The 25,360-nt window shown below is 48.1% G+C and overlaps 1 protein-coding gene across 1 annotated transcript in view; it reads left to right on the top strand.

Annotated features, from left to right (window-relative positions):
- LOC110526490 (tetratricopeptide repeat protein 28) overlaps positions 1 to 25,360 on the top strand; it is a 317,670-nt gene that overhangs the window by 242,595 nt on the left and 49,715 nt on the right. The window contains 1 exon segment of the mRNA XM_036979789.2: positions 22,658 to 23,165. Within this exon segment, the coding sequence (XP_036835684.2) occupies positions 22,658 to 23,165 (508 nt within the window).

Genomic DNA, 25,360 nt, shown 5'->3' with positions numbered 1-25,360 from the left:
GAAGCAGAGAGACAGAGAAGAGGCTGAGAGGAGGAGAGAGGCGGAAAGACAGAGAGGATGCAGAGAGACAGAGAGGAGGCTGAGAGGAGGAAGAGAGGCAGAGAGACAGAGAGGAGGCAGAGAGGAGGAGAGAGGCGGAGAGACAGAGAGGAGGCAGAGAGACAGAGAGGAGGCTGAGAGGAGGAGAGAGGCAGAGAGGAGGCTGAGAGGAGGAGAGAGGCAGAGAGACAGAGAGGAGGCTGAGAGGAGGAGAGAGGCAGAGAGACAGAGAGGAGGCTGAGAGGAGGAGAGAGGCAGAGAGACAGAGAGGAGGCTGAGAGGAGGAGAGCGGCAGAGAGACAGAGAGGAGGCTGAGAAGAGGAGAGAGGCAGAGAGACAGAGAGGAGGCTGAGAGGAGGAGAGAGACAGAGAGGAGGCCAACGGCTGCTCCCCCAGCGCCCCAGCAGAGTGACAGACAGGCCTAATGACACTGCCGGGGGTTCAGCACGTCTCCAACTCATTTTCACAAGTGATTGAAGTTCTCACTGGGTAGCTTTTCATCAGCGCTCAGCAGACAAAAGATGGCTTTTTCTGTGTCATCTTTATATGCGTGTGTGTGTGCGCGCGTGTGTGTGGAAAGGAGTTATGCGAGTGAAACCATTTCCTGGTTATTATCTCTGCAGTGTTGGAGTGTCTGGTGAGGAAGAACGTAAGTAGCTGTATATTTCACCAGCATGTGCAGGTTGTGAAGCTGCTGTACAACAGGTGGGTTGTGGTTACTTGTATGTAATGCAGTATTTCTCTGTAAACACCACAAAACACAAATAGTAGTCCACTGATCCCTGTTTCTGTTTCTGTGCAGTTCTACTGTACTTAGCCTCTTCTACCAGCTCACCGAGAGCAACTCTGTTCAAATATTTTCAGACAAAAGAGGGATCCCATCCCAGCATAGTGCTACCATGTGATTGGGCTCTAGTTCCAGTCCACCTCAGCCTGGTGCTGGGCCAGCCAGATGTGGTATGACTCATGTACTAGATGTTGGTGTTGGCTCGGCTGCACTGCTAGTCCTCCTCACTCCCTCCGCCCACCTCTCCCTCTCTCCCACCCTTTCTCTGCCCCTTTCTCCCCCTCTCCCATCCTTTCTCTGCCCCATTCTCCCTCTCTCCCACCCTTTCTCTGCCCCTTTCTCCCTCTCTCCCATCCTTTCTCTGCCCCATTCTCCCTCTCTCCCACCCTTTCTCTGTCCTCCTCTCCCTCTCTCCCACCCTTTCTCCATCCTCCTCTCCCATCCTTTCTCTGTCCTCCTCTCCCTCTCTCCCACCCTTTCTCCGTCCTCCTCTCCCATCCTTTCTCTGTCCTCCTCTCCCTCTCTCCCACCCTTTCTCTGCCCCATTCTCCCTCTCTCCCATCCTTTCTCTGTCCTCCTCTCCCTTTCTCCCATCCTTTCTCTGTCCTCCTCTCCCTCTCTCCCACCCTTTCTCCAGCCTCCTCTCCTCTCTCCCATCCTTTCTCTGTCCTCCTCTCCCTCTCTCCCACCCTTTCTCCATCCTCCTCTCCCTCTCTCCCATCCTTTCTCTGTCCTCCTCTCCCTCTCTCCCACCCTTTCTCCATCCTCCTCTCCCTCTCTCCCATCCTTTCTCTGTCCTCCTCTCCCTCTCTCCCACCTTTTCTCCGTCCTCCTCTCCCTCTCTCCCATCCTTTCTCTGTCCTCCTCTCCCTCTCTCCCACCCTTTCTCTGCCCCATTCTCCCTCTCTCCCATCCTTTCTCTGTCCTCCTCTCCCTCTCTCCCATCCTTTCTCTGCCCCATTCTCCATCTCTCCCATCCTTTCTCTGCCCCATTCTCCCTCTCTCCCATCCTTTCTCTGTCCTCCTCTCCCTCTCTCCCACCCTTTCTCTGCCCCATTCTCCCTCTCTCCCATCCTTTCTCCATCCTCCTCTCCCTCTCTCCCATCCTTTCTCCATCCTCCTCTCCCTCTCTCCCATCCTTTCTCCATCCTCCTCTCCTTCTCTCTCCTTCTCTCTCCTTCTCTTTGTTCCTCTCCAACCATCCTCTCGTCTAGGGTTGTGACTGTCATGTTATGACTCTTCCAGTTAGTCTTGTCACTCCTTGGGCATGGCTCTGATTTCTACTCTGCTCACACTCGGACATCAAGAAGCCAATCTGACACACAAACATCCATATAGTCACCAAAACAGGAGTAGTATTTTCTCCATCATATTCACCCTGGAATGGGTGAAGTAAATTAAAACAGGGCTTCCAGTGCAGAGTGGTGAAAAAACTCAACTCGAGAGTTTCCTAATCCCAACGCTCCCCCTACTCCTCCTCCCAGACAGCAGACCCTTCACTAAGCAGAGCTGAACTGAGAGTAGAGAGGGAGAGGTAAGCACAGCCAAGTGTTCCTCCTACACTGGCAAATCCCTCTGCTTACATTGCGTGACTTGAACACAACAAGCATTCCAGAAAAATCAGGCCTTTAAATTCCAACACCGTCCCTGCAGAGTGTTTGGTAAACATGTCGCCCCTCTCTTTCTCTCCACGCTTTCGGTCTCCGCCTCTCTCTCCAAACCCTTTCTGTCACTCTTTCTCTCCCCTTTTCTCTCTCTCTCTCTCTCTCTCTCTGTCTCTGTCTCTGTCTCTCTCTCTCTCTCTCTCTCTCTCGCTCTATCTCTCTCTCTGTCTCTCTCTCTCTCTCTCTCTCTCTCTCTCTCTCTCTCTCTCTCTCTGTCTCTCTCTGTCTCTCTCTCTCTCTCTCTCTGTCTCTGTCTCTGTCTCTGTCTCTGTCGCTCTCTCTCTCTTTCTCTCTCTCTCTCTCTCTCTCTCTGTCTCTCTCTCTCTCTCTCTCTCTCTCTCTCTCTCTCTCTCTCTCTCTGTTCTCCCACCTTCTCTGTGTGTCTCTCTCTGAGTGCTATTGTCTGAGCGGTGTAGCTGTGTCTATGGAGACACTGGGGTGTTTAGGAGCCTATAGCAGTTCTAACTCACAGTGTTGCTCTCGTCCTTGGGTGGTTGCCCAAGTTGCCCAACTAAATCTGTGTCTGAAGGGCTGTAAGGGCAATCAATCCCCCACCCCTTAGGACAGGCTGTGGCTCTCTCTGCCAGGGCCCAGGGTCGGGGACCGCAAGGTAGAAATACAATCAGGCCCCCCTGCTAGCAGCCGTTTACCCTCCCTGTCAATCAGAGCCTTGTGGTGCACGCTCACAGCTGGAGCCCGCTGCTCGTAAGCGCCCTGTCTGCTTAAGAGCACCGTTTATCCCCCCACCCTGCCCCCACCCCACAACCTGCAGCCTGCCTCCCCGTCCCCACAGATAGATCTCTCCTCTGCCATTATTGTCGGCTCTCTTTCATCTTCTGTGTCTTTCCCCTTTTCCTGTCCTCCGTGATGAATGAAAGACACCGATGTCACTCCAGTTGCAACGCCCCAGGAACATTTGGCAGCAAAAAGCAAATTAAACGGTTTCTGTGTTTCATCTCTCCCCCACCCCCCCAGCCCTTCCTATTTCCTCACTAATCTGGACCCCCCAGTCAGGAGGGAGATGTGTGGTGCATGTGTCTACATGGAATGGAATGTTGCTGGGACTCCTTCTGGGATTGTTCCCCTAGCCTATAGCTGACTACTGGGGAAGCTTACCACACCATGCTCCCCTCGCGCACGTCTTGCTCAGCTCTTCAATCTGCCTCCTGTGAGCAGCTGGTGGTGTTTCTGTTCCTTGGAAGCTGTCTGATAGTACTTTCCTCCTTGATCTGTGTGACCAGTGGCGTCGGCTGAGCCCCTGCAGCTCCGAAAGTATTGGGTTAACCTGGTGTGGCTGAGAGGCTGAGGTCATTGAACAGGCAGGTGGCGTGGTGTTAAAGATGTCCATGTAGCTTCCTGTCCCCTACTCCCACTGAGGCAGACAGTGTGCTGTCTGATGGGGTTGCTACTGTACTGTGCTGCAGGGCTCTGGGCTCTGGGCTGTCTCTACAGCCTCAGCCTGCCTGACAACCAGGCCTCGCCAGGCCCGTAATTACATTTGGGGAATAAAGGCACAGAGGGAGAGGGGATTTAAATGGCTCGTCTGTCTGTCTGTCTGTCTGTCTGTCTGTCTGTCTGTCTGTCTGTCTGTCTGTCTGTCTGCTGAAACCAGCCACAGCCATGTCTCTCTCTCTCTCTCTCTCTCTCTCTCTCTCTCTCTCTCTCTCTCTCTCTCTCTCTCTCTCTCTCTCTCTCTCTCTCTCTCTCTCTCTCTCTCTCTCCACTGCATGTCATTGGGGATTTATTTACCCCACACTTCAGAGAGAGCACGGACAGAGTCAGTGTCAGACATGTTGGAGTTTGGCTTTTGACTTTAGCCGAGGTTTATCAGAGAGGGTTCTGACTGATGATGCTGTGTGATGGGTGCTGTGCTCAGAGACTGGATGTGAGGCGAGTAGGACTGGTAAGCAGAAGTGCCATGTTAACTCTGAGACGGACACATCTGGATATGAACAATAGTCGTTCTTACAAGGGCCTTGTATCTTAGAGGTGGAAAGGGAATTTACCGCTTGTACCCTTACCTGTCACCAATCTATTTCCTTAACCATCAGAGACCCCATACCTCAGCCCCCCTCCACGCCCAGCACTCTGCAGCCCCCCTCACCGCCCAGCTCTCTGCAGCCCCCCTCCACGCCCAGCACTCTGCAGCCCCCCTCCATGCCCAGCTCTCTGCAGCCCCCCTCCACGCCCAGCTCTCTGCAGCCCCCCTCCACGCCCAGCTCTCTGCAGCCCCCCTCCACGCACAGCTCTCTGCAGCCCCCCTCCACGCCCAGCTCTCTGCGGCTGATTGAGCTGGGACCAAGTGAGTCCGAGGAGGAAAGAGGCCCCAGCGCATTTAAACCTCCCTTCAGCCACGCACTCTGTTTCCTTAGGCCTAGATAAAGTGCTTTTTTAGATGTCACAGAGGAGAGGAAGAAGAAGACAGGACAGGAGAAGACGAGAGATGGATTTGGTTGCGTTTACTGTAAACAACCTTTCCTTCTCTCCTCATCATTTATCCAGAGCTGCACCATCTCTCATGTCCCTCCTCTCTCTCCCTCCTTCTCTTGCTCTCTGCCCCCTCTCTCTCTCCCTCCTTCTCTTGCTCTCTCCCCCCTCTCTCTCAATTCAATTCAAAGGGCTTTATTGGCATGGGAAACATATGATTACATTGCCAAAGCAAATGAAATAGATAATAAACAAAAGTGAAATAAACAATAAAAAATGAACAGTGAACATTACACTCACAAAGCTCCAAAGGAATAGAGGCATTTAAAATGTCATATTATGTATATATACAGTGTTGTAACTATGTGCAAATAGTTAAAGTACAAAAGGGAAAATAAATTAACATAAATATGGGTTGTATTTTCAATGGTGTTTGTTCTTCACTGGTTGCCCTCTCTCTCTCTCTCTCTCTCTCTCTGTCTCAATTTCAATTTCAGGGGCTTTATTGACATGGGAAGCATATGTTTACATTACTAAAGCAAGTGAAATAGATAATACAAATATGAACAGTAAACATTACACTCACACATCATTTCCAGAAGAATTTAAAATGTCATATTATGTCTGTATACAGTGTTGTAACAATGTGCAAATAGTCTCCCCTCCTTTCCCTCCCTCTTGCCTCCCCCCCTCTCTCCGCACCCCCCCCCCCCCCCCTCCCATTCTCTCTCTCTCTCCCCCCTCCCTCTCTCTCTCTGTCTACCTGTCTCCAGACACACTAGCTCTCCCTCGACCTCACCCCTCAAGTCACCATGGGAAAACTCAGTTAAAACAAATGAATCTAAGGGAGTGGTGCCTCTCACAATTTCACTGAGATCTGATTGGGTCTGAGTGTCTGTCTAAACCTATTAAACTTGAGGAGTTTGTTATTGTGGATGGATTTCAGAGAGCTGCATTAAAGCTCTCACTCATGTATCTCAGAGACTGGGGCAGAATAAGAGCCGTATGAATGTACCTGTGGGCCGTCAGTCTTCATTCCTATCACTGTCTGTCTGTCTGTCTGTCTGTCTGTCTGTCTGTCTGTCTGTCTGTCTGTCTGTCTGTCTCTGTGTCCTGTCTGTCTGTCTGTCTGTCTGTCTGTCTGTCTGTCTGTCTGTCTGTCTGTCTGTCTGTCTGTCTGTCTGTCTGTCTGTCTGTCAGCAGTCGGCACTAGGCAGCACTAAGCTACGACATGTTGATCAGGGCCTTCACATCTGACCTACATGTATGCCTCGCTCATCTCCCCCTTTGCCTCTATTTCTCTCCTCTCTATCTCGTTCTCCGTTTCTTTCAAACTCTCTAATTGTCATTCTCTCTGGAGTCTGTACCCTTTTTAGTAATGGAAGAGTATTCTGTAGTTGTGTATGTTAGCCTTGCTTTGTCCTACCGTATTGGGTGACAGGTAATGCTTTCCAGACCTAGTGCGATCGCCATGGTTTCTGTAATGCCCTTGAGTAACCCTGTAGTGTGACGTCCTTGGACTGGTTTCCTGGATGCTTTTAGATGCAGGCTGAGGCCCTGGGTGCTAAATATAGTTCCTTGTTCTGTCTTCAGACCCGGCACGCAGCCATAGCAACTGCTAATTAGCTTTTAATGGATGGATGTGGTAAATTCTGCTTTATATCAACTATTTCTTACCTTCCCTTATACCTGCCGTTATGTGTTGTATAGTCCTCTTCCCACAACTCACCGGGAATCCTGAGTGAACCGAACTTCTCTTTCTCTTTCTCTTTCTCTCTCTCTCTCTCTCTCTTTCTCTCTCTCTCTCTCTCTCTCTCTCTCTCTCTCTCTCTTTCTCCCTTTCTCTCTCTCTCTCTCTCTCTCTCTCTCTCTCTCTCTCTCTCTCTCTCTCTCTCTCTCTCTCTCTCTCTCTCTCTCTCTCTCTCTCTCTCTCTCACTTTTTCATGAAATGTCTCTAGCCCACATGGTCGGGGGCTGGTATGAGGGTTTGGATAAGTGTAGCCTTTGCTGACCACATTTATCCATGTCCCCCCTGCCGTTCAAGTTAAACCCCATCAGTGTTAAAGCGAGGAGTCAGCTGATGTACACATCACAACACAATATCGTATCTGTCCGAACTACATTTGGTAGATAGATGCTTAGTTAAAAGGCCTTAAATGTTTACCGCGGAAACTGTGTTACTGAATAAAATAACAGTGTAATTGACCAAGTACGACCCCTGTTCACCAGAAATGGTTGTATTGACTGGTTATCTTTCCTTCTGTGCTGGATTTCAAATAGAATTCAAAGTGCCCAGCCACGTCCCCTTCCCCCTCCATGACAACATCAGCTGTCTTCACTGATCTACAGACATTACCCAGCTATCCCATTACACCATGGACATTAGCATTCACCAGAAGAACAAACAGCTGGGCAGCAGCTGAGCTTTTCTCTGCGAGCTAGCTAGGAGGTATCTAGCATGCTCTCAATTCGGGCCACTTATCTTCCCCCGATGTTCCTGTTCAACCAGAGGTTACAGTCATACAGGGCTTCCGCTTGCAGTTGAACAATGTTGCCATCCTGCCCTGAGAGGACTGAGATAGAGGAGGGGAGGTAGGGGGAATATGGAGGTGCTTCTCTTCTACCCTGCTACCCTCTCCCACCCTCTCCCACACTCTCCATCCTCTCCCACCCTCACCCATCCTCTCTCATCCTCTCCCACCCTCTCCCACCCTCTCCCACCCTCTCCCATCCTCTCCCACCCTCTCCCATCCTCTCTCATCCTCTCCCATGCTCTCCCATCCTCTCCCACCCTCTCCCATCCTCTCCCACCCTCTCCCATCCTCTCCCACCCTCTCCCATCCTCTCTCATCCTCTCCCACCCTCTCCCACCCTCTCCTATCCTCTCCCATCCTCTCCCATCCTCTCCCACCCTCTCCCATCCTCTCCCATCCTCTCCCATCCTCTCCCATCCTCTCCTATCCTCTCCCACCCTCTCCCATCTTCTCCCACCCTCTCCCATCCTATCCCATCCTTTCATATCCTCTCCTATCCTCTCCCATCCTCTCCTATCCTCTCCTATCCTCTCTCCCATCCTCTCCCACCCTCTCCCATCCTCTCCCACCCTCTTTCACTTCCTCACCCAGCACTCTGCAATTTCCAACAACCCCTTCCTCTTGTTTTGTCTAGCGAATCATCAGAGGGTTAGCTTGACATATCAACCCTACACCACTCGAGGGGCACAGTCCGATTTTCCAGCAACACCAGTAGAGACTGTTAGGGACAATTGTACTCTTCACCTCTCACATCTCTTCCTCTCCAGTGCCTGTTGGCCACCCTTGACTTTCTGCCACAGACACGCATCACACACACATCTCAGACACACTCACACAGACAGACACACAGCTGTGAAGCGGCCTACTAGGGGCCTGTAGTTGGCTGGGACACGTATGCTTGTGTGTTGCTATGTGTGTTCAGTATGTGTCTGTATGTGAATGTGTGTTGTGTGAGTGAATACAGTATATTCTGGGACTGACTCTTGTGTGACCATGATCCCCCATTTGCTTGGCACAATTGCACAAGGCTGCCCACATTTCAGGAACATAAATGGGCATTCCAGCTCGCCAGGGCAGAGCATGTAGGAAACTACTGAAAGAGTGTGTGTGTACACAGCAGGCTTGTGAGTCCCTGTGTTTGTGTGAATGTTACTGTGTGTGTGTGTGTGTGTGTGTGTTTGTGTGTGTGTGTGTGTGTGTGTGTGTGTGTGTGTGTGTGTGTGTGTGTGTGTGTGTGTGTGTGTGTGTGAATGTTACTACCTGTATGTGTGTGTACGTGTGTGTGTGTGTGTGTTTGTGTGAATGTTACTGCATGTGTGTGTGTGTGTGTGTGTGTGAATGTTACTGCCTATATGTGTGTGTGTGTGTGTGTGTGTGTGTGTGTGTGTGTGTGTGTGTGTGTGTGTGTGTGTGTGCATAAATGCACACGTCTCTATGTCTCACCAGTGTGGAAGTGGAGATGCTGTGACGAGTGTCCTTACCCATGCACTGACCTTTGTGAACAATCAATCCTTTGTGTGTGTGTCCTGGGGAGGCTAAGGACTTTTCACGCTCCCAGCCCACTGGCTTCATGTATCTGATGCCTGGAGGTCACACAGGTAATGCTGCTGGAACAAGTGGGATTTTTATATTGATTCACTTCCTGAATTAAAATGGGATCGATCCCGGCCCTGAAGATGACCATGATGATGATACTATGATACAAAAAATGTTTTGTTATGAGGGTGGTAGCAAACGTGGTCAAATTAATATTTATTTTGTCTAAATGCCCTAATGAGGGTAACTTACATGGACCACGCTTGGTTTATTGCCCACTGTGAGAATTGCCCCCCACAGAGAGCTGCACACTGCTGTGTGTGGTGAGAGAGAGGGAGCAGTCAGCCACAGCTGTATGTGCCCCCGCTTGGCAGAGCACAGCTTACTGCCTGCATAAAAAGCAGAAGGTTTTGATATGGCAGAGAGGCAGTCATTTGGCTGATATAATGGTGGCTCCCAGAGGATCCATACCAGTGTGCAAACAGAGCGAGGGATGTAGAGAGAGAGAGATGGAGGGAGAGAGATGTACAGATAGAGAGAATAAGATAGAGAGATGTAGAGAGAGATGAAAGAGATGTATATATATATAGAGAGAGAGAGATGTAGAGAGAGAGAGATGGGGAGAGAGATGTACAGAGAGAGAGTGAAAGAGAGAGATGTATAGAGTGAGAGATGTAGAGAGAGAGAGAGAGGTGTACAGAGAGAGAGAGAGAGAGGGAGAGATAGAGAGAGCGATGTAGAGAGAGATGTAGAGAGAGATAAAGATGTAGAGAGAGATGGAGAGAGAGGGGGAGAGAGAGATGTGTAGAGTGAGAGAGAGAGAGATGTACAGAGAGAGAGATGTAGCGAGAGAGAGAAAGATGTAGAGAGAGAGAGATGTAGATAGAGAGAGAGATGTACAGAGAGAGAGATGTAGAGAGAGAGAGAGAAAGATGTAGATAGAGAGAGAGATGTACAGAGATAGGTATGTAGAGAGAGAGAGATGGAGAGAGAGGGAGAGAGAGATGTACAGAGAGAGAATAAGAGAGAGAGAGAGAGATGTAGAGAGAGATGAGAGAGAGAGATGTACAGAGAGAGGGAAATAGATGTATAGAGAGCGAGAGAGAGAGAGAGAGAGATGTAGAGAGAGAGAGATGTAGAGAGAGAGAGATGTAGAGAGGGATGTAGAGAGAGATGTAGAGAGAGAGAGAGGTAGAGAGAGATGTAGAGAGAGAGAGATGTAGAGAGGGATGTAGAGAGAGATGTAGAGAGAGAGAGAGGTAGAGAGAGATGTAGAGAGAAAGAGAGATGTAGAAAGAGAGAGATGGGAAGAGAGATGTACAGAGAGAGAGTGAAAGAGAGAGATGTATAGAGAGAGAGAGGTGTACAGAGAGAGAGAGGGAGAGATAGAGAGAGCGATGTAGAGAGAGATGTAGAGAGAGAGATGTAGAGTGAAAGAAATGGAGAGAGAAAGAGAGATATAGAGAGAGAGATGGAGAGAGAGAGATGTGTAGAGTGAGAGAGAGAGATGTAGAGAGAGATGTAGAGAGATGTACAGAGAGAGAGATGTAGCGAGAGAGAGAAAGATGTAGAGAGAGAAAGATGTAGAGAGAGAGAGATGTAGAGAGAGAGAGATGTGTAGAGAGAGAGATGTAGAGAGAGAGAGAGAGAGAGAAAGTGAAAGATGTAGAGAGAGAGAGAGATGTAGAGAGAGATGTACAGAGAGAGAAAGATGTAGAGAGAGAGAGAGAGATGTACAAAGATAGAGATGTAGAGAGAGAGATGTAGAGAGAGATAGAGAGAGATGTAGAGAGAGAGGCGGGATTGGAGTTGATACTCTTAAAGCCCTCTGAATATTTTACCATTACACAGGTATCATCAGCCTCTCTTTCTCTCTCCCTACCTCTCTCCCCTCTCTCTCTCTCCTTCCTCTCCTCACCCTCTATCAGCCTTGCGGTTCCCTCTCCTTGTTTATTCCAGTTGAGATGTTTCCTTTGTTGTCAGAATGCATCACTGCAGGTGAATTCAGATCTAGAGACATCCTCACCCCTGGGATGTCTCTAGCGTTCTCTTCTCTCATCCTTCAAACACAAACCCCTCTAGCCTTTTATCTACCCCCATTTTCTAGCCTCCTCTCCTCTCCTCTCCTCTCCTCTCCTCTCCTCTCCTCTCCTCTCCTCTCCTCTCCTCTCCTCTCCTCTCCTCTCCTCTCCTATGTAGCAGGCTCCTGGTGCTGCCTGCCTGGATACTGTTCTGTTCTCAGCCTGTTTCTTCTGACTGGTTCCCATCTCATTAAGAGAAACACTTGAGCATACTCCTTTTCACCTTCCTTCTACACAGCCTCTTAATTAGCTGCATAGGAGCGTGTGTGTGTGTGTGTGTGTGTGTGTGTGTGTGTGTGTGTGTGTGTGTGTGTGTGTGTGTGTGTGTGTGTGTGTGTGTGTGTGTGTGTGTGTGTGTGTGTGTATGTGTGTGTGTAGACTAGGGATGGAGATATTTTTACTCACATGATTCATCATAAACAGTTTCTGATGGGGAAAGTTGTAAAATGCAGACATCGTGACTGGTTACATTTGATATGTAATGGATGTTAAGCAAGTTAATTTTAACATCATTTGTGCTGCGTTCCTATGCGTCCCTATTGAGCAGTGAATGGGCTATCAACCAGATGACTTTTTCTCCGTATTCCCCAAGGTGTCTACAGCATTGTGACGTAGTTTTATGCATTTATGTTGAAGAATACCCGTAAGCGGCTACATTGCGCAACTGGTCACCTGATGGCTCCCAGAGTGATTCTCGCGTAAAATACAGAGGTGGACATAATTCCAATCGGTCCTACTGAAAAACCAATTGTCCCGGTGGATATATTATCGAATAGATATTTGAAAAACACCTTGAGGATTGATTATAAACAACGTTTGCCATGTTTCTGTCGATATTATGGAGCTAATTTGGAATATTTTTCGCCGTTTTCATGACTGCAATTTCCGGGCGATTTCTCAGCCAAACTTGAACCTGGTGGCTTCTTAGTAGGAGAGAGAGAAACAATAACCATTTGTACATTGTTAAAACACTGTATATATATATATAATATGACATTTGTAATGTCTTTACTGTTTTGAAACCTCTGTATGTGTAATGTTTACTGTTAATTTTTGTTGTTTTTCACTTTATATATTCACCTTGTATGTTGTCTACCTCACTTGCTTTGGCAATGTTAACACATGTTTCCCATGCCAATAAAGCCCTTGAATTGAATTGAATTGAATTGAGAAACAATGGCCGCATTTGTCCTTTACGCACCAAACACTATGAGAGACTTCAGCTGACCACTGACGCAATGTTGACGTTCAGGCTCATTTTTCAAAATAAGAGCCTGAAACTATGTATTGTGACACTAGACACATTAGGGAAGCCATAGAAAAAGTAATCTGGTTGATAGCCCATTCACTGCTCAATAGGGACGCATAGGAACGCAGAGCCTTCTAAATAAGAGTCCCTTCCTGTTTGGATTTTTCTCAGGCTTACGCCTGCAACATCAGTTCTGTTATACTCACAGACAATATTTTTACAGTTTTGGAAACTTTAGAGTGTTTTCTATCCTAAGCTGTCATTTATATGCATATTCTAGCATCTTGTCCTGACAAAATATCCCGTTTACTAGAGGAACGTTATTTTTCCAAAAATGAAAATACTGCCCCCAAGTCACAAAAGGTTAAAAGACTAATTTGAAAATATTGTACTATATAGGTGTGAAAAGCTCTTACAGACCAACAGCTGTATTGACTCAGGGGTGTGAATACTTATATGAATTTGATATCTGACATTTGCAAAAATGATTTAAAACATGTTTTCACTTTGGCGTTATGGGGTATTATGTGTAGATAGGTGATATTATTATTATTATTATTTTTAAATCTATTTTGAATTCAGACTGTAGTACAACAAAATGTGGAATAAGTCAAGGGGTATGAATACTTTCTGAGGGCACTGTATGTACGTATGTTGACAGTGTGACAGAGATGTTGTTCCCACCTCCTCTATAATGGAATCAGCGGTGGTTTCCGTCTCCTCTGGATCTCACACATAATCCCATTAACAGCACTCTGCTGGAGTGGAGTCTTCCTCTTACCAGCCCAGGCCACCCTCAGTCCACACTATCTGGGACAACGCCTCTAACACCTCCTTGCTCCCTCCATCCCTCCCCTAGTCCCCCTCTCTGCTTTGCTATCTCTGAAACACAGGCGAATCACTGTCCTCGTCATCCCAAATGGCAGCCTATTCCCTAGTTAGTAAACCATTTTTTACCACGGCTACTCATAACGGATGGAGCCATTGACCAGGGCATAACCATATAGAGACTTCCGGCGCCGACAGAGATGGCCGCCTCGCTTCGCGTTCCTAGGAAACGATGCAGTTTTTTTTTTTTTACGTGTTATTTCTTACATTAGTACCCCAGGTCATCTTAGGTTTCATTACATACAGTCGAGAAGAACTACTGAATATAAGATCAGCGTCAACTCACCATCAGTACGACCAAGAATATGTTTTTCGCGACGCGGATCCTGTGTTCTGCCTTACAAACAGGACAACGGAGTGGATCCTATGCAGCGACCCAAAAAAACGACTCCGAAAGAGAGGGAAACGAGGCGGTTTTCTGGTCAGACTCCGGAGACGGGCACACCGTGCACCACTCCCTAGCATTCTTCTTGCCAATGTCCAGTCTCTTGACAACAAGGTTGATGAAATCCGAGCAAGGGTAGCATTCCAGAGGGACATCAGAGACTGTAACGTCCTTTGCTTCACTGAAACATGGCTCACTGGAGAGACTCTATCCGAAGCGGTGCAGCCAACGGGTTTCTCCACTCATCGCGCTGACAGAAACAAACATCTTTCTGGTAAGAAGAGGGGCGGGGGCGTATGCCTCATGGCCAACGTGACATGGTGTGATGAAAGAAACATACAGGAACTCAAATCCTTCTGTTCACCTGATTTAGAATTCCTCACAATCAAATGTAGACCGCATTATCTATCAAGAGAATTCTCTTCGATTATAATCACAGCCGTATATATCCCCCCCCAAGCAGACACATCGATGGCTCTGAACAAACTTTATTTAACTCTCTGCAAAATGGAAACGATTTATCCGGAGGCTGCATTCATTGTAGCTGGGGATTTTAACAAGGCTAATCTGAAAACAAGACTCCCTAAATTTTATCAGCATATCGATTGCGCAACCAGGGGTGGAAAGACCTTGGATCATTGTTACTCTAACTTCCGCGACGCATATAAGGCCCTGCCCCGCCCCCCTTTCGGAAAAGCTGACCACGACTCCATTTTGTTGATCCCTGCCTACAGACAGAAACTAAAACAAGAGGCTCCCACGCTGAGGTCTGTCCAACGCTGGTCCGACCAAGCTGACTCCACACTCCAAGACTGCTTCCATCACGTGGACTGGGAGATGTTTCGTATTGCGTCAGATAACAACATTGACGAATACGCTGATTCGGTGTGCGAGTTCATTAGAACGTGCGTTGAAGATGTCGTTCCCATAGCAACGATTAAAACATTCCCTAACCAGAAACCGTGGATTGCTGGCAGCATTCGTGTGAAACTGAAAGCGCGAACCACTGCTTTTAATCAGGGCAAGGTGTCTGGTAACATGACCGAATACAAACAGTGCAGCTATTCCCTCCGCAAGGCTATCAAACAAGCTAAGCGCCAGTACAGAGACAAAGTAGAATCTCAATTCAACGGCTCAGACACAAGAGGCATGTGGCAGGGTCTACAGTCAATCACGGACTACAGGAAGAAATCCAGCCCAGTCACGGACCAGGATGTCTTGCTCCCAGGCAGACTAAATAACTTTTTTGCCCGCTTTGAGGACAATACAGTGCCACTGACACGGCCTGCAACGAAAACATGCGGTCTCTCCTTCACTGCAGCCGAGGTGAGTAAGACATTTAAACGTGTTAACCCTCGCAAGGCTGCAGGCCCAGTCGGCATCCCCAGCCGCGCCCTCAGAGCATGCGCAGACCAGCTGGCCGGTGTGTTTACGGACATATTCAATCAATCCCTATACCAGTCTGCTGTTCCCACATGCTTCAAGAGGGCCACCATTGTTCCTGTTCCCAAGAAAGCTAAGGTAACTGAGCTAAACGACTACCGCCCCGTAGCACTCACATCCGTCATCATGAAGTGCTTTGAGAGACTAGTCAAGGACCATATCACCTCCACCCTACCTTTTTTTTTATTTCACCTTTATTTAACCAGGTAGGCTAGTTGAGAACAAGTTCTCATTTGCAACTGCGACCTGGCCAAGATAAGGCATAGCAGTGTGAACAGACAACACAGAGTTACACATGGAGTAAACAATTAACAAGTCAATAACACAGTAGAAAAAAGGGGAGTCTATATATACATTGTGTGCAAAAGGCATGAGAAGGTAGGCAAATAATTACAATTATGCAGATTAACACTGGAGTGAAAAATGATCAGATGGTTATGTACAGGTAGAGATATTGGTGTGCAAAAGAGCAGAAAAATAAATAAATAAAAACAGTATGGGGATGAGGTAGGTGAAAATGGGTGGGCTATTTACCAATAGACTATGTACAGCTGCAGCGATCGGTTAGCTGCTCAGATAGCAGATGTTTGAAGTTGGTGAGGGAGATAAAAGTCTCCAACTTCAGCGATTTTTGCAATTCGTTCCAGTCACAGGCAGCAGAGAACTGGAACGAAAGGCGGCCAAATGAGGTGTTGGCTTTAGGGATGATCAGTGAGATACACCTGCTGGAGCGCGTGCTACGGATGGGTGTTGCCATCGTAACCAGTGAACTGAGATAAGGCGGAGCTTTACCTAGCATGGACTTGTAGATGACCTGGAGCCAGTGGGTCTGGCGACGAATATGTAGCGAGGGCCAGCCGACTAGAGCATACAAGTCGCAGTGGTGGGTGGTATAAGGTGCTTTAGTGACAAAACGGATGGCACTGTGATAAACTGCATCCAGTTTGCTGAGTAGAGTGTTGGAAGCAATTTTGTAGATGACCTGACACCCTAGACCCACTCCAATTTGCTTACCGCCCAAATAGGTCCACAGACGATGCAATCTCAACCACACTGCACACTGCCCTAACCCATCTGGACAAGAGGAATACCTATGTGAGAATGCTGTTCATCGACTACAGCTTGGCATTCAACACCATAGTACCCTCCAAGCTCGTCATCAAGCTCGAGACCCTGGGTCTCGACCCCACCCTGTGCAACTGGGTACTGGACATCCTGACGGGCCGCCCCCAGGTGGTGAGGGTAGGCAACAGCATCTCCTTCCCGCTGATCCTCAACACTGGGGCCCCACAAGGGTGCGTTCTGAGCCCTATCCTGTACTCTCTGTTTACCCCAACGACTGCGTGGCAATGCACGCCTCCAACTCAATCATCAAGTTTGCGGACGACACAACAGTGGTAGGCTTGATTACCAACAACGACGAGACGGCCTACAGGGAGGAGGTGAGGGCCCTCGGAGTGTGGTGTCAGGAAAATAACCTCACACTCAACGTCAACAAAACTAAGGAGATGATTGTGGACTTCAGGAAACAGCAGAGGGAACACCCCCCTATCCACATCGATGGAACAGTAGTGGAGAGGGTAGCAAGTTTTAAGTTCCTCGGCATACACATCACAGACAAACTGAATTGGTCCACTCACACAGACAGCATCGTGAAGAAGGCGCAGCAGCGCCTCTTCAACCTCAGGAGGCTGAAGAAATTCGGCTTGTCACCAAAAGCACTCACAAACTTCTACAGATGCACAATCGAGAGCATCCTGGCGGGCTGTATGGCAACTGCACCGCCCTCAACCGTAAGGCTCTCCAGAGGGTAGTGAGGTCTGCACAACGCATCACCGGGGGCAAACTACCTGCCCTCCAGGACACCTACACCACCCGATGTCACAGGAAGGCCATAAAGATCATCAAGGACATCAACCACCCGAGCCACTGCCTGTTCACCCCGCTATCATCCAGAAGGCGAGGTCAGTACAGGTGCATCAAAGCTGGGACCGAGAGACTGAAAAACAGCTTCTATCTCAAGGCCATCAGACTGTAAAACAGCCACCACTAACACTGAGTGGCTGCTGCCAACACACTGACACTGACTCAACTCCAGCCACTTTAATAATGGGAATTGATGGGAAATGATGTAAATATATCACTAGCCACTTTAAACAACATTATACATTATACATTATTATTATACATTATTCATCTCATATGCATACGTATATACTGTACTCTATATCATCGACTGTATCCTTATGTAATACATGTATCACTAGCCACTTTGTTTACATACTCATCTCATTTGTACATACTGTACTCGATACCATCTACTGTATCTTGCCTATGCTGCTCTGTACCATCACTCATTCATATATCCTTATGTACATATTCTTTATCGCCTTACACTGTGTACAAGACAGTAGTTTTGGAATTGTTAGTTAGATTACTTGTTATTACTGCATTGTCGAAACTAGAAGCACAAGCATTTCGCTACACTCGCATTAACATCTGCTAACCATGTGTATGTGACAAATACAATAAAATTTGATTTGATTTGATGTACTTCCTATCTATTAACCTGTCGGCCAGCAGTATGGTTTGATGGGTATTGCCAAAATACCAGTGACCAATTTGTTTTGGCTGTACTTTCACTTGTCTACTGACTGTTGCTGGGTGTGTGTTTTACAGGAACAGCTGTAGAATGGACCCGGTTGTGTCAGTAAAACATGTTGTTATTGTTGTTGTTGTTGGCCGTCATCAGGGATGTACTACTGTTGGTATGAATGAGACCGTGTCAGTGAAGATGGCTGTCAGTAAACACAGACAGCTTAGCAGTCTAATCATCATAGCAACGGGCAGCCATGGGCCTTCCAGAGGTAGAGCTCTGTGGAAACAGTTTAGTCTGAGCAGCGGGTGGCAGGTTGTGCAGTGAGCCATGCCTTAGTTTGTCTATTTGTGTGTGCTCAGGAGGAGGTAGCATGAGTGGCAGACTCTCCCCTACTGCCTCGTGGGCTGTAATCAAACCACTCAGGTTCCCATGGAAACCACCTCCATCCTATCAGCACTGCTGCTAGGCGATGGTGAAGATGATTATGGTGGTTGTTGCAGTTGGGGTTGTAGTTAGCAGTGTCCTGGGGTCCTGAGAGGTTGACGCATACTCCCTGTCACAGCGGAAAAGCAACGTTTAACCACTCATTAAACACAGCAGAGCAGCGTGGGTTATTACTGGCAAGGAAATGAACTACACTTACTAGGGGCCCAGTGTCACAGAGTTCACCAGACCCAGCGACCAGGAACAGAAGTGTCACTGCAGCATGACATTAAAAGGTCATTACAGACGATGCATGACCTCTATCATGTGGTATAAAAAAAAGCAATTTCTCTAATGTGTTGCACTATATTAACATCCACCGCTCATTGGATACGCCTGACACTGGAGTAGCAGCCAGCCAGGCATTTTGAAACCCCGTACTTGTCTGAGTTCTAAAAATGGAATTGTGTTGTTTAGCCAAGCCGTTCTGATTAAGATGTCATCTCTGCCCTCTTGAGCTCCCACACCCCCGCCCCTCCCTCAGGGGGCTGCACCAGTTTACCTTTCATTAGGGGACCCTCTGTGCAAAACGTGTTTGCTGATAAGAGCCAGCAGTTTATCAACAGTTTATAAAGGCTGACGTTTGGATTAATCAAATCGGCACACATCCGGAGAAGGGTCAGACTCTGTAAACACAATCAGATCTGACTCCACAGATGGAATGAGCGAGGTGGGGGGAAGGGAGGGAGGGTGGGTGGGAGGGAGGGAGGGAGGGAGTGAGGGAGGGAGGGAGGGAGGTAGGGAGGGTAAGTAAAGAAATGGAATAGAATTAGCAAAGTCACCTTTGCAGAAATCAAATGTTTCGAGGAGATGTTTGCTTCCTGGGCTGCTGGGTGATTTCAGTCAGTCTACATGAGCAGTGTTGAGGGAGGGCTGTAGTCACAACTGGCTGTAGAATGGGTCCTACGTCTGTCTACCTGTCCATCCGTCTGTCCCCAAGCCTAGCAGAGCACCTCTACAGTGACAGGCAAGACTGGCTCCTCACTATCTCCCATCAACTCTCTATCTGGGGAGAAAATGCGGCATTGCAGTCTCACTTTAGAGGGACACTGATCACAAGCACAACTCATCTCAACTGTGGAGAGAGGTTGCGCTCTCTCTCTCTCTCTTTCTCTCTCTCTCTCTCTCTCTCTCTCTCTCTCTCTCTCTCTCTCTCTCTCTCTCTCTCTCTCTCTCTCTCTCTCTCTCTCTCCCCCTCTGTCCTCGCCTCACTCATTTTCCAAGACACATGGAGAGCAGAGGATTCCGCTCGGTTTCTCTGCTCACAGAGTGGAAGTTGGAGTTGAAGAGATGGAGCTGAGCGGAGCTTCAAACAGCACATGTAATTGAGCAGACCTAGATAGGCTATCCGGGAACATGAAACAGCAACAGTTGTGACGGGAGGTAATTGCCTCCTTGGGCCGGTATAATGTCTTGTCGAGGCTTTAAAGTCCTTATGTCTGCAGGTAATAGGTTCCAGGCATCAGCAGTCATGTGAAATGTAAGAAAGATAGCACTGCTGTGTGCGTGTGTGTGTGTTTGGGAAAGAGAAAATATGGAAGATAGAAAATGTGTATGTGTGTTCCAGCGTCTGTGTGCTAGTGGGAGTGGGAGTGTGTTCCAGCGTCTGTGTGCTAGGGGGAGTGGGAGTGTGTTCCAGCGTCTGTGTGCTAGTGGGAGTGGGAGTGTGTTCCAGCGTCTGTGTGCTAGTGGGAGTGGGAGTGTGTTCCAGTGTCTGTGTGCTAGTGGGAGTGGGAGTGTGTTCCAGCGTCTGTGTGCTAGTGGGAGTGGGAGTGTGTTCCAGCATCTGTGTGCTAGTTGGAGTGGGAGAAAGTATTTTACGGTATAGATTTTTTTCTTAGGTTCTGCATTATTTTTTATTAATTCATGCAATGTTTTCATTATATGTTTTGGAGCAGAGGTGCAGTGAAACTCTCTCTCTCTCTGTCTCTCCGTGGGAGCAGGAATTACCCCCACATTTCTTCTGTAAATTACTTCTTGTGGTGTGGAATTCTGTATCTTGATTTAAAAGCGCAGTGTTTTTCTGTAATACATTAAAGTGGATGAACTTGTGCCATGGCATTTATACATGACTGACTGTTTTTTCAGATGTGTTGACATAAACATACAAGAGTAACCTGGGCACTGTTGAGTCACATGCCTTTTGATGATAAACAGCACAGAATGAAGGCTCAGAAAACAACACAGAATGAAGGCTCAGAAAACAACACAGAATGAAGGCTCAGAAAACAACACAGAATGAAGGCTCAGAAAACAACACAGAATGAAGGCTCAGAAAACAACACAGAATAAAGGCTCAGAAAACAACACAGAATGAAGGCTCAGAAAACAACACAGAATGAAGGCTCAGAAAACAACACAGAATGAAGGCTCAGAAAACAACACAGAATGAAGGCTCAGAAAACAACACAGAATGAAGGCTCAGAAAACAACACAGAATAAAGGCTCAGAAAACAACACAGAATGAAGGCTCAGAAAACAACACAGAATGAAGGCTCAGAAAACAACACAGAATGAAGGCTCAGAAAACAACACAGAATGAAGACTCAGAAAACAACACAGAATGAAGGCTCAGAAAACAACAAATGAAGGCTCCAAGCATGTAACTCCAAGCATCCCTGTCAGTGTAACTACAAGCATCCCTGTCAGTGTAACTCCAAGCATCCCTGTCAGTGTAACTCCAAGCATCCCTGTCAGTGTAACTCCAAGCATCCCTGTCAGTGTAACTCCAAGCATCCCTGTCAGTGTAACTCCAAGCATGTCACAGAGGCTCCTACGCAGGCAGAAAAATCAAGCAGAGTTGTGGCCTTAATTGTCAGGGTTTTTGTCCTCTTCCCTGACCCCCGTCCAACCTACTCCAGTCCCCTCCCGTTCTGTAAGACACAGAGACACAGAGACACAAAGAGAGAGAGCGAGAGAGAGAGAGAGAGAGAGAGGGGGAGACCTCAGGAAGGAGATGTGTTATTATCTGGCCCTCTCCTCTGCGATTAATGGAACATCTGTCCACACAAAAACAGCCGCCCCCAATTCCCAGCAGTTTACTCTCTATATAAACAGCTAATAAGCCTACAGTGAGTGCGTCACTTAGGGGGTCAGGCCTGCAGACCACTCCACTTTACTGCATACCCTACACTTTATATTACACTTCATATTGATGCAGGTGGATGGGGGTGAGAGGAGAAATGTCCCGTTGAGACGATAGATAAGAATATGCTACAATATATTCCCAGCATCAGCCCTCCTGATAGAGAAGTGTTGCCAGTGGTGAATAGATGAGGAGAATCAGTCAGTCAGTCAGTGGGTCTGTTTCCCTCCCACAGCTGAAGAGTGAAGCTAAGCCCCTCTCCTCTTCCGCTGATTAACTGGCTCTTTGTTCCATTGTTGGTGGCGTGCTCCATGAAGCAGATTGCAGTGGGCAAACTGTCAGCTTTAAAACAAGCCTACCGCTGTGCTAATCTGCATCAGGGTTTCACCCCCCTCCCCCCAGATCACAAGAAAGGAAGCAAAGCATTTTTGGTTTGTTGTTTGGTCCCTAAAGCAATATTGCTTCAAATATCATTTTTGTTATATACTTTGGGGAATGGGATGTTGAGGGATGTTGAGGGGTGTTGAGGGACGGAGAGGGGTGCTGAGGGACGGAGAGGGGTGTTGAGGGACGGAGAGGGATGTTGAGGGACGGAGAGGGATGTTGAGGGACAGAAAAGGGGTGTTGAGGGATGTTGAGGGGTGTTGAGGGACGGAGAGGGGTGTTGAGGGACGGAGAGGGATGTTGAGGGACAGAAAAGGGGTGTTGAGGGATGGAGAGAGGTGTTGAGGGACGGAGAGGGGTGTTGAGGGACGGAGAGGGATGTTGAGGGACAGAAAAGGGGTGTTGAGGGGTGTTGAGGGGTGTTGAGGGACGGAGAGGGGTGTTGAGGGACGGAGAGGGGTGTTGAGGGATAGAAAAGGGGTGTTGAGGGACGGAGTGGGATGTTGAGGGACAGAAAAAGGGTGTTGAGGGATGGAGAGGGGTGTTGAGGGACAGAGATGGGGTGTTGAGGGACAGAGAGGGGTGTTGAGGGATGGAGAGGGGTGTTGAGGGGTGTTGTCAAATGAAGATAGGGGTGTTGAGGGATGGAGAATGGTGTTGAGGGATGGAGAGGGGTGTTTAGGGATGGAGAGGGGTGTTGAGGGGTGTTTTCAAATGAAGATAGGTGTGTTGAGGGATGGAGAGGGGTGTTGAGGGGTGTTTTCAAATGAAGATAGGTGTGTTGAGGGGTGTTGAGGAATGGAGAACGGTGTTGAGGGATGGAGAACGGTGTTGAGGGATGGAGAACGGTGTTGAGGGATGGAGAGGGATGGAGAGGGGTGTTGAGGGGTGTTTTCAAATGAAGATAGGTGTGTTGAGGGATGGAGAGGGGTGTTGAAAGATGGAGAGGGGTGTTTGAGATGCAAAAGCAACCAACTCAGTTAAATGTGGGTCAATTTCACAAATCTTTTTTACTATGTGACCTTAATTACTTGCCTGACGTTTGTCTGCCTGTGTTCTCTCTGTGCCTCCAGGCAGCTTCTATGGCCCTGAGCAGCCTGGGTCATGTGTACACAGCCATCGGGGACTACCCTAATGCCCTGGCCAGCCACAAGCAGTGTGTCCTACTGGCCAAGCAGTCCAAGGACCAGCTGTCGGAGGCACGAGAGCTGGGCAACATGGGCGCCGTCTACATCGCCATGGGCGACTTTGAAAACGCTGTCCAATGTCACGAGCAGCACCTGGGCATCGCCAAGGCCCTGACCAGCAAGAGGGAGGAGGCCCGTGCCTACAGCAACCTGGGCAGTGCCTATCACTACCACCGTAACTTTGACAAGGCCATGTCCTACCACACCCATGTGCTGGAGCTGGCCCAGGAGCTGGAGGAGCAGCCTATAGAGATGAGGGCGTACGCTGGACTGGGGCACGCTGCACGCTGCATGCAGGACCTGGAGAGAGCCAAGCAGTACCACCAACAGCAGCTGGCCATCGCTGAGGGCCTGAAGGACAGAGCTGCAGAGGGAAGAGCCTCCTCCAACCTGGGTACGTAACAACACAGAGGGGTAGTCTGTGGTGGGTGGGTCAGGAGACTGGGCTGGGGATGGCATCATATCTATCTATAACATCTTCATTTTTCGGTTTATTTTCAAACATGACTCACAAAGAATATTTCTAGTTTAGTACCGTGTTATTATGCTTCCCCTTAGATTGGCCTCTAGGCCTGTCCCTGGCATTTCAGGTGAATGTACAGCGCAGTCCCTCATGTTGTGGGCTTCCCTTTTCTGATGAGCATGTGAGTTCCTCTTTTTGGCCCCGTCCATCCTACAGGATGAGGAACCACCTGGTTTTTAGAAAGTTAGTCTGGTAGATGGTAGAAGGAAGGCAGTCCCAGACAGGTGGAGGGAGGTTGGCTTTGTGTTTGCTCCAGCCCGGCAGTGTGGAGTTTTACCCAGGTCACTGACCTGCAGAAGAGCCGGGATGCTTCCTCACAAGGAGCTTGGCAGGATGTGATGGGAACAGGCTAGAATAGCAGTGTAGAGGTCATGTTTTGCCAGTGAGAGAGACAATGCGTGGAGGTGGAGGCAGCATCAGTATTCTCTCTGTATTTTAGCACCGGCTGTGCCAAATAGCAGACTTTGATGGTGGGGTGATATCTGCATTCCTCTCATGTTGTTATTCTCTGCTCCTGCTTTTTCCTCTGCTTGTTGTGGGTTCCAGGTACTACTACAGTATATCACTAGTAAGTATGTTTACCTGTCTCTGCTTGTTGTGGGTTCCAGGTACTACTATATCACTAGTACCTGTTTACCTGTCTCTGCTTGTTGTGGGTTCCAGGTACTACTATATCACTAGTACCTGTTTACCTGTCTCTGCTTGTTGTGGGTTCCAGGTACTACTATATCAATAGTACCTGTTTACCTGTCTCTGCTTGTTGTGGGTTCCAGGTACTACTATATCAATAGTACCTGTTTACCTGTCTCTGCTTGTTGTGGGTTCCAGGTACTACCATATCAATAGTAACTGTTTACCTGTCTCTACTTGTTGTGGGTTCCAGGTACTACTATATCAGTAGTACCTGTTTACCTGTCTCTGCTTGTTGTGGGTTCCAGGTACTACCATATCAATAGTACCTGTTTACCTGTCTCTGCTTGTTGTGGGTTCCAGGTGCTACCATATCAATAGTACCTGTTTACCTGTCTCTGCTTGTTGTGGGTTCCAGGTACTACTATATCACTAGTACCTGTTTACCTGTCTCTGCTTGTTGTTGGTTCCAGGTACTACTATATCACTAGTACCTGTTTACCTGTCTCTGCTTGTTGTAGGTTCCAGGTACTACTATATCACTAGTACCTGTTTACCTGTCTCTGCTTGTTGTGGGTTCCAGGTACTACTATATCACTAGTACCTGTTTACCTGTCTCTGCTTGTTGTGGGTTCCAGGTACTACCATATCAATAGTACCTGTTTACCTGTCTCTGCTTATTGTGGGTTCCAGGTACTACTATATCACTAGTACCTGTTTACCTGTCTCTGCTTGTTGTTGGTTCCAGGTACTACCATATCAATAGTACCTGTTTACCTGTCTCTGCTTGTTGTGGGTTCCAGGTACTACCATATCAATAGTACCTGTTTACCTGTCTCTGCTTATTGTGGGTTCCAGGTACTACTATATCACTAGTACCTGTTTACCTGTCTCTGGGTATATCCACATTCATATTTACTGATAGTTACCTGACCTAGCTCTTGCTGTCAATTTTTTTATTGGATGTTCTTTATCACAACCTTGTTTTAAGTGTTTAAATGTTGTTTAAAATGGAGCCCTACATAGTGACTGGTGTGAGAACAAAGGCCATTGAAAAACAGTAGTCAGCTAAATGTGTTGCTATAACTCCAGTCCAGGTTCAGGTCTACTACTGTTACGTAGATTTACTGCAGTGTTGCGTGATACACGATACCTCTGCCTGGTCAGGGAGCTGTGATGTGATTGGTCAGGACAGGAGTCTCTGCATGGGCCCAGAGCAGAGCAGAGGAGACAGACAGCCTCGGTGACTGAGTTATCACTGGCTGGGATGTGCTAGAGTGATGGAACACTAACATATAACTATCACACTGTCACAGGAGAAAAGAAGCCCATAAAACCCCTTTACATCTTTCATGGGAACTCTCTGCACATTAATACCCACGCTGTTCTGTTCCGTTCTGTTCTGCTCCCCCCCCCCCACTGGCAAGGACTTAATC

This window comes from Oncorhynchus mykiss, chromosome 6 (genome assembly GCF_057628025.1).
Source record: "Oncorhynchus mykiss isolate SJ-2025 chromosome 6, ASM5762802v1, whole genome shotgun sequence".
In the NCBI taxonomy this organism is placed as follows: Eukaryota; Metazoa; Chordata; class Actinopteri; order Salmoniformes; family Salmonidae; genus Oncorhynchus; species Oncorhynchus mykiss.
This window is presented reverse-complemented; position numbering and strand designations above follow the sequence as displayed.